This window comes from Micropterus dolomieu, linkage group LG23, assembly GCF_021292245.1.
Source record: "Micropterus dolomieu isolate WLL.071019.BEF.003 ecotype Adirondacks linkage group LG23, ASM2129224v1, whole genome shotgun sequence".
NCBI lineage: Eukaryota > Metazoa > Chordata > Actinopteri > Centrarchiformes > Centrarchidae > Micropterus > Micropterus dolomieu.
Genome location: NC_060172.1, coordinates 3,958,906 through 3,968,861, shown reverse-complemented (window position 1 = coordinate 3,968,861; position 9,956 = coordinate 3,958,906). Strand labels below are relative to the sequence as shown.

General features: G+C 46.7%; 1 protein-coding gene across 4 annotated transcripts in view; it reads right to left on the bottom strand.

Annotated features, from left to right (window-relative positions):
* dacha (dachshund a) overlaps nt 1-9,956 on the bottom strand; it is a 30,845-nt gene that overhangs the window by 14,402 nt on the left and 6,487 nt on the right. For all 4 annotated transcript variants that reach the window (XR_006823302.1, XR_006823303.1, XM_046041135.1 and 1 more), the window contains exon 2: nt 1,389-1,498. Coding sequence is in view for 2 of the 4 variants with exons in the window: in XM_046041135.1 (XP_045897091.1) it covers nt 1,389-1,498 (110 nt within the window). In the remaining 2 variants the exon portion in view is untranslated. The remainder of the gene's footprint in view (nt 1-1,388; nt 1,499-9,956) is intronic.

The following is a 9,956-nucleotide window of genomic DNA, read 5'->3' as shown; positions in this document are numbered from 1 at the left end:
ACACACACACGCACACACACAAACACACACACGCAGAAACACACAGACAGAAACACACACACATGCAGTAACATACACGCTCGCACACAAACACACACGCAGAAACACACAGACAGAAACACACAGACAGAAACACACACAGTAACACACAAGCAGTAACACACACGCAGTAGCACACACACACACACACGCACACACACAAACACACACACACGCAGAAACACACAGACAGAAACACACACAGTAACACACAAGCAGTAACACACACGCAGTAGCACACACACACACACGCACACACACAAACACACACACGCAGAAACACACAGACAGAAACACACACACATGCAGTAACATACACGCTCGCACACAAACACACACGCAGAAACACACAGACAGAAACACACAGACAGAAACACACACAGTAACACACAAGCAGTAACACACACGCAGTAGCACACACACACACACACGCACACACACAAACACACACACACGCAGAAACACACAGACAGAAACACACACAGTAACACACAAGCAGTAACACACACGCAGTAGCACACACACACACACGCACACACACAAACACACACACGCAGAAACACACAGACAGAAACACACACACATGCAGTAACATACACGCTCGCACACAAACACACACGCAGAAACACACAGACAGAAACACACAGACAGAAACACACACAGTAACACACAAGCAGTAACACACACGCAGTAACACACACGCAGTAGCACACACACACACACGCAGTAACACACAAGCAGTAACACACACGCAGTAACACACACACACACACACACGCAAAAACACACACGCAGTAACACACACGCAGAAACAGACACACACACGCAGTAACACACAAGCAGTAACACACACGCAGTAACACACACGCAGAAACAGACACAGTGCTTCAGGTCAGGCTCCAATCTGTCAGTCATTTTGACATCTGCTAATTAAGCGTGCTAATTATAGCTCTAATCACAGCAGCCACGCTGAGATGCTCTCAGACAGGAACCTGCAGCTAAAGTCCAGAACTGCTTCAGTAAGTAAGTAAGCAGGCTGCCTGTCAGGCGGCGTTCAGGGTGGAAACCCACCAGCATCATTCAGTACACTTCATTTACTCATTTTATCCAAAGTGACTTACAGCTGCTATTTATGTCAGAGGTCGCACCAAAGGCATGTGTCTCATCCACTGCGCCATCACCACCCCTGTACACTTCATAAATGAAACGTGTCTCGATCCAGATCGGCGCTCTTTGGCGTGTAACAGATGTGAAGGCAGATCGATATGTGTCTGTAGCTACAGCAGAGAGACTACTGGCCTAGCAGCAGAACTAATGAAGCTCCTGCAGGGGGCGCTTGTTTGACTCACCTGTTTGTGACAGCAGGGCGGGGCTTATCAGACCGTGTGAGAGGAGTCTGGAGCCGTCGGTCACCGTGGCCACGCCCAGGGTTCGCTTCGGAGGACGACCCGGTCGAGAGCTGAGAGAAAAAACATACTTTAAATAAACCCGACCACCTTAAAGGATTCCACCTTAAGTCGACCGCCATCAATAATTGATCAGATCTGGCCTTCCCTCCCCCGCCACGCTCTGTATTAATATTCCAGGTTAATGTTTCAACTTCATGAATTAATCTGTTTGATCTCTCTCTCTCTGCTGAAGGCCTTTCGGTGTCGGCCGTCCCCGGGGAAGACTTTCACAGTCGCACCGAGAGGACGAGTTACACCTTTAAATCTGCTCAGACAGGAAACATGAAACACGTTTTTAAATATTTAATCTGTATTTCTAAATGTTTCCATGGTGATGGAAATTTGTGAACTGACAGAGGTGAGAAAGTGTTTCAGTCGACAGGAAGTCAAACTTTCTCTGCTGTCAGGGTGATGATGTCACACACAGCTGACGAGTAATCAGATTACTTAAAAGTTATTCAAACCTCTGTGTGTGACTGACCGCACAGCCGGTTGCCGTGGTTACCACAACCTGCCGCCTCAGCTTTATGAACACACACAGTCTTGGGGGTATCCACAGGTCAGTGTTTGATTGACAGGTCTGAGACAACCCGCCCACACACAGTAAATTAAATTCCTCAGTAATGTATGTGTGTGTTGGGGGGGGGGGGTCCACACTTAATTAAATTGGGACAAAATGTCCTTTATGTAGCGCACACACACACACACACTCAGGTGAACAGAGTTTTCAGAAACTCTGAACCCAGTTTAAACCAGTGGAACCAGTTGAATGTGGAGGAGGGATGTTCAGGTACCACTGGAGGTCCTGGTTGATGATGGTATCCAGAAGGACGACTGTGGAGTCACAGGGTGATGGGGGAGGCTGGGCTCTTCCTGAAAGCCGCTACCATCTCCACTCCAGGCGAGGATCCGTCTCTCCTCCTTTAATTCGGATGGGGTGATGGCGCAGAGATAAGACGCTTGCCTTAGGTGTGGGAGACCTGGGTTCGATTCCCACTGTGAGCCATCCACCATTGTGTCCTTGAGCAAGTTATGTATAGCAATTGTAAGTCGTTTTGGATAAAAGTGTCAGATAAATGAAATTCATTTATTCATTTTTTTTTTTGCGCTGTGTGTCGCGTACATAAACGTTCAAGACAATTGAACGTGAGGCGACCACGACACTTTCATGGGATGGCGCCCGCCTGTGGCTCCGTCTGCCAGACCGCTGGCGCCTCTCATTGGAAATGATTAACTTGGCGCTTAAATCACTGTCGAGTTAGAAGCAGAAAACGTTCCAGCTGTTTGTGCTCCGCATATTTGTGTATTAGTGTTTCCCTGTTTGTGCTCCGCATGTTTGTGTTCCAGCTGTTGATGTTCCACCTGTTTGTGTTCCAGCTGTTGATGTTCTGCCTGTTTGTGTTCCAGCTGTTGATGTTCCACCTGTTTGTGTTCCGCCTGTTTGTGTTCCAGCTGTTGATGTTCCACCTGTTTGTGTTCCGTCTGTTTGTGTTCCACCTGTTGGTGTTCCGCCTGTTTGTGTTCCAGCTGTTGATGTTCCGCCTGTTTGTGTTCCAGCTGTTGATGTTCCACCTGTTTGTGTTCCGTCTGTTTGTGTTCCAGCTGTTGATGTTCCACCTGTTTGTGTTCCAGCTGTTGATGTTCCGCCTGTTTGTGTTCCAGCTGTTGATGTTCCACCTGTTTGTGGTCCAGCTGTTGATGTTCCACCTGTTTGTGCTCTGCCTGTTTGTGGTCCAGCTTTTGATGTTCCACCTGTTTGTGGTCCAGCTGTTGATGTTCCGCCTGTTTGGGTTCCAGCTCTTGATGTTCCACCTGTTTGTGCTCTGCCTGTTTGTGTTACGGCTGTTGATGTTCCACCTGTTTGTGGTCCAGCTTTTGATGTTCCACCTGTTGATGTTCCACCTGTTTGTGGTCCAGCTGTTGATGTTCCACCTGTTTGTGCTCTGCCTGTTTGTGGTCCAGCTTTTGATGTTCCACCTGTTTGGGTTCCAGCTGTTGATGTTCCGCCTGTTTGGGTTCCAGCTCTTGATGTTCCACCTGTTTGTGCTCTGCCTGTTTGTGTTACGGCTGTTTGTGCTCCGCCTGTTTGTGTTCCAGCTGTTGATGTTCCACCTGTTTGTGGTCCAGCTGTTGATGTTACGCCTGTTTGTGTTATGGGTGTTTGTGCTCTGCCTGTTTGTGTTACGCCTGTTTGTGTTCCAGCTGTTGATGTTACGCCCGTTTGTGGTCCAGCTTTTGATGTTCCACCTGTTTGTGTTCCAGCTGTTGATGTTCCGCCTGTTTGTGTTCCAGCTGTTGATGTTCCACCTGTTTGTGCTCTGCCTGTTTGTGTTCCGCCTGTTTGTGCTCTGCCTGTTTGTGGTCCAGCTGTTGATGTTCCGCCTGTTTGTGTTCCAGCTGTTGATGTTCCGCCTGATTGTGTTCCAGCTGTTGATGTTCCGCCTGTTTGTGGTCCAGCTGTTGATGTTCCACCTGTTTGTGTTACGGGTGTTTGTGCTCTGCCTGTTTGTGTTCCAGCTGTTGATGTTCCACCTGTTTGTGTTACGGGTGTTTGTGCTCTGCCTGTTTGTGGTCCAGCTGTTGATGTTCCGCCTGTTTGTGTTCCAGCTGTTGATGTTCCGCCTGATTGTGTTCCAGCTGTTGATGTTCCGCCTGTTTGTGGTCCAGCTGTTGATGTTCCACCTGTTTGTGTTACGGGTGTTTGTGCTCTGCCTGTTTGTGTTCCAGCTGTTGATGTTCCACCTGTTTGTGTTACGGGTGTTTGTGCTCTGCCTGTTTGTGGTCCAGCTGTTGATGTTCCGCCTGTTTGTGTTCCAGCTGTTGATGTTCCGCCTGATTGTGTTCCAGCTGTTGATGTTCCGCCTGTTTGTGGTCCAGCTGTTGATGTTCCACCTGTTTGTGTTACGGGTGTTTGTGCTCTGCCTGTTTGTGTTCCAGCTGTTGATGTTCCACCTGTTTGTGTTACGGGTGTTTGTGCTCTGCCTGTTTGTGGTCCAGCTGTTGATGTTCCGCCTGTTTGTGTTCCAGCTGTTGATGTTCCGCCTGATTGTGTTCCAGCTGTTGATGTTCCGCCTGTTTGTGGTCCAGCTGTTGATGTTCCACCTGTTTGTGTTACGGGTGTTTGTGCTCTGCCTGTTTGTGTTCCAGCTGTTGATGTTCCACCTGTTTGTGTTACGGGTGTTTGTGCTCTGCCTGTTTGTGGTCCAGCTGTTGATGTTCCGCCTGTTTGTGTTCCAGCTGTTGATGTTCCGCCTGATTGTGTTCCAGCTGTTGATGTTCCGCCTGTTTGTGGTCCAGCTGTTGATGTTACGCCTGTTTGTGTTACGGGTGTTTGTGCTCTGCCTGTTTGTGTTACTTCTGTTTGTGTTCCAGCTGTTGATGTTCCACCTGTTTGTGTTCCAGCTGTTGATGTTCTGCCTGTTTGTGTTCCAGCTGTTGATGTTCCACCTGTTTGTGTTCCGCCTGTTTGTGTTCCGTCTGTTTGTGTTCCACCTGTTGGTGTTCCGCCTGTTTGTGTTCCAGCTGTTGATGTTCCGCCTGTTTGTGTTCCAGCTGTTGATGTTCCACCTGTTTGTGTTCCGTCTGTTTGTGTTCCAGCTGTTGATGTTCCACCTGTTTGTGTTCCAGCTGTTGATGTTCCGCCTGTTTGTGTTCCAGCTGTTGATGTTCCACCTGTTTGTGCTCTGCCTGTTTGTGGTCCAGCTTTTGATGTTCCGCCTGTTTGTGTTCCAGCTGTTGATGTTCCGCCTGATTGTGTTCCGGCTGTTGATGTTCCGCCTGTTTGTGGTCCAGCTGTTGATGTTACGCCTGTTTGTGTTACGGGTGTTTGTGCTCTGCCTGTTTGTGTTACGCCTGTTTGTGTTCCAGCTGTTGATGTTCCGCCTGTTTGTGCTCTGCCTGTTTGTGGTCCAACTGTTGATGTTCCGCCTGTTTGTGCTCTGCCTGTTTGTGGTCCAGCTGTTTGTGGTCCGCCTGTTTGTGCTCTGCCTGTTTGTGGTCCAGCTGTTGATGTTCCGCCTGTTTGTGTTCCAGCTGTTGATGTTCCGCCTGTTTGTGTTCCAGCTGTTGATGTTCCACCTGTTTGTGGTCCAGCTGTTGATGTTCCGCCTGTTTGTGTTACGGGTGTTTGTGCTCTGCCTGTTTGTGTTACGCCTGTTTGTGTTCCAGCTGTTGATGTTCTGCCCGTTTGTGGTCCAGCTGTTGATGTTCCGCCTGTTTGTGCTCTGCCTGTTTGTGTTCCAGCTGTTGATGTTCTGCCCGTTTGTGGTCCAGCTGTTGATGTTCCGCCTGTTTGTGCTCTGCCTGTTTGTGGTCCAGCTGTTGATGTTCCGCCTGTTTGTGCTCTGCCTGTTTGTGGTCCAGCTGTTTGTGGTCCGCCTGTTTGTGGTCCGCCTGTTGATGTTATGCCTGTTTGTGTTACGGGTGTTTGTGCTCTGCCTGTTTTTGTTCCGCCTGTTTGTGCTCTGCCTGTTTGTGGTCCAGCTGTTGATGTTCCACCTGTTTGTGCTCTGCCTGTTTGTGAAAAAAGTAAATAGCAGCAGTATGAAAGGGGGCTGTCGATGCTCTATTATTATCATTATTCTACACAGACATCACGTTAGTGTAATGTCACTGTACTCTCTCATCAATAAACCAAAACAAATTCTGCTACAGATCGGCTGCAGCCTTGCTCTCCTGACTCAAGATTACATTTAAAAAATGTCTATAATTCCTCCTATTGTTTACTCATTTCCAAAATTAGAGCCCTGCAGGGACCCAAAACTCCGGCCCTGACCCGGCCCTGACCCGGCCCTGACCCGTGGTGTTCAAGCCCAGCCCGGCCCCAGCCCTATAACATCTGCTATTTTTCAACCTGAGACCGACATCATTTTTCCGCCGTCTCTGACGCGCGGCCTTTTGGATGTACGCACACGCTCCAGCTGCTCTCTGCTCCGCATGATCAGCTGTCGCCTGTAAGGCACAAGTAGCCTATGTTCCTATTGCTTAGACATTTTACAATATAATCTATATAACCAGTGCTTCATTTGTAAATTCTTAGGTGCTGGAGCACGTGAAATGTGCCATCCGCCGAAAATATTGAATTAAAAATTTACGATCAAATAATTAATCATTTAAACGCATGGCGTACCTTCACATTGTTTTAACGGGTGATCAGAAACCATTATTAGCTACCTAATCTAAGAGTAAATAAGATTAGACCATTAGACTAACCCTGTTAGGCTGGATGTAGAAAGGCAGTGCTGTGACGAGCGGCGCTCCAGCTGGCTCCGGCACAAATTAAGCACTGAATACAACAATATTCCACACAGAAAGCCTGTGTGTTCTCTGCGCATATAAGGGCACAAGAAAAGGAGAGAAGTTAAATGGACCCGAGTCCCCATCTATCAAAAGAGAAACTGACCTGAGCCGGCCCGAATCGACCCAGCCGGACCCGACGGGCTTGCAGACCTCTATTCCAAAACTGAACCTGGCTAAGCCTGGTCGATGTATGTATGCAGTACATACATGCTGCACACTTTATGCAGTATGTAGTACATACTGCGGTTGCCATTAGTATGTAAGTAGGCGGTTCTGAATACAGTCTGTGTCTTAGCTGTTTGTCGTCTCCTGTCTTTGGATTTTGAGTTTCCTCTGGTTCTCTTGAATCAGTATTTCCTGGACTTCCTCCCTCCGACTTCCTGTAAGTTCTTTTCGTATTGTTCATTAGAAATCACTGATCTGGTCCTGATCAGTGTGTCTGGGCTCAGATCTGCGGTTTCTGAGTAGCCACTTTGACGACTAACAGGACGAAGGCGCTGCAGGTCTGCATCAGAGTCTGAAACGCCTCCCGATGTGTGTGTGGTTGACCTTGTCTGAGGCAGGTCACACACACACCGATAAATTTTGAAAACAATATGGCTGCCTTCAACAACATGTGATTTACTGCAGAGGCGTACAGCTGAGTGTTACAGTGTGTGTGGCATGTCTGCATTGTGAGGACTGACTTCTTCGAAGGTTTCAGTGTGGCATTAGACTCGGGTCAGACGAGCTTGCGGGATGTTACTTTATGCTTTATATGTTGTTGCTGACGAGCTGATGCCACACCGGCAGGACAGTAATCATCTGAACCCCCCTCTGACTGAGGGGTAACGTAGCTGCTAGACTACGTCTAAAAAGCGTGTGGGACTGTGAGCCGCACTTTATCAGTGGATCTGTGGTGAGACTTCTGCCTGAACACAAGTGTTTCGGGTTCCTCCTCTCTCATCCTAACTTTCAGTCCCAAGCTGAGTCGGTCAGACGCTCTAACTTAATGCTCTGCTGAGTAAAGGCCAGGTAGACTTTTTAAAAATATCATGACTTCTCATTAAATGATGACGTTATTATTCAGAGAACACAGATCTGTGGGAGAGATTCTGAACGTGGAGAAAAGCTGCTGAAACTCAGGAGCTGTTAAAGTCCAGGAGTTTCTGAATGAATTAAAATGAATTCATTTCTCACTGAGGTGAAAAGGCCACAGTCACTTTTAAAGAGGTTACTTCCCCAGACAGAGACACAAAGAGGAGGGAAGGCTAAATCCTGACTCAGCAGATTTTAAATCAGTTCTGAGAGCAGCTCTGACTGAGAGTCCGGTGGAGGGTTAGAGTTTGTTTCTCTTTAGCAGAAATAAAAACAGAAAAATTCTGTTTAATGCTGAAAATGTTCAGATAATTCAGCTTTAAAGATTTCAAATCTCTTCACGCTCAAGCCTACGCTCTGTTTCTGTATTTCATTTTATGTCATCACATTACTTTTTATAATATTAGATTTCATGTTACGTTATTTTATCATGTTGTTCTCAAAGTTCAGTCACTGCTGCTGATTCTTCCCCCTGATCAATAAATAACACACCACACACATACTTACCGTCATCAGCTTAATGAGAATCAGGAGATTAAAGCTGATTAACACAAACAGCCTGTTCACATTAAAGCTGACACACACACACACACACACACACACACACACACACACACACACAGCCTCTTCGTTAATTCCATAATTAGTTGAAGCTCATTTACATAATTTGATCATAAGAGAAAATACATTTTGATCCACATACAGCAGTAATCTACCTAAAGGTGATTAAACACTCGTTAATCTGGCCCAGGCTGCGTTCACTCTGCAGCTCTGAATGCTCGATTCCAGAGCTGTGGCATGGACTACGAAGGGAGTTCAGCCTACTCAGAGTTAACTCGGGGTTATCAGGCAAACTCATGCTCGACAAACTCTGACCGCTTCACTGGAGTTAAACTACGATGGTGGAGAAGATGTTGGTCAGCTGAGTCCATGTTAACTTCATTGGAGTTGGAGCGTGTTGGCATAAAAGGGGCGTGTTCGGCCGTGCAGGCAGAGTTATTCTCCGTATTTCTCCAGTAGGACGCACGGTGGTAGTGTGTCAGGATACGAGGAGTTTAAAGACACGTTGACGGCTAAATCTAACAGTGTGGCGGCCGACAGAGCCAGGGAGGCCCATTGGCGTCGCATAGAGTAAATCTCTAAATATCTTCCCAGTGTTCTTATTGTAGGCTGATTCTCTATGATGTGTTTTATGGGCTCTTCATTTATCGGTAACATGATTAAGATGGAAAGGTCCAACCGCACATAAGGTCCACTGTAACAGGAAAAAAGGAGCCAGTTTTAAAGATTACTGTGGTAGATTTAGAAGAAACTAATAATCACAAATCTTAAAGTTAAAACCTTGAATATTCTCTGACACTGTATTCAAACATTTGTGAGAGAAACTTCACTTTGCAAGGCTTCAACATCACACACACGTCTGCAGTGCGTTGTGTGCAGTGGAAAGTTAGACTTCACAAACAGATTCAGCAGCGAGTTCAGCCCACAGTCACCATCAGGCACCTCAGAGACTTCGCCTTGGATCGGGTGCATTCACAAGAAAACACCAGAGGGATTTAGATTTTTGTGACTTTAATTTCAGGGAATTTTTCTTCTTGTAAATTTGACCCTTTCATCTGGGATTTCTTTTCTGGGTTATTAACCCTTATTTTTGGACACGATCGATCTAAATATGTGAAAACACTCAGGAGAATTCAGTTCCAGCCTCCAGACGGGCTTCATCTCAGAAACTGTCCCGTTAATTAAGATTGCTCTCTGAAATCACCGAGATCATCTGTGTGTTAGTGTGTGTGTTTATCTGTGTGTTAGTGTGTGTGTGTGTTTATCTGTGTGTTAGTGTGTGTGTTTATCTGTGTGTTAGTGTGTGTGTGTTTATCTGTGTGTTAGTGTGTGTGTTTATCTGTGTGTTAGTGTGTATTTATCTGTGTGTGTTTATCTGTGTGTTAGTGTGTGTGTTTATCTGTGTGTTAGTGTGTGTGTGTTTATCTGTGTGTTAGTGTGTGTGTGTTTATCTGTGTGTTAGTGTGTGTGTGTTTATCTGTGTGTTAGTGTGTGTGTTTATCTGTGTGTTAGTGTGTATTTATCTGTGTGTGT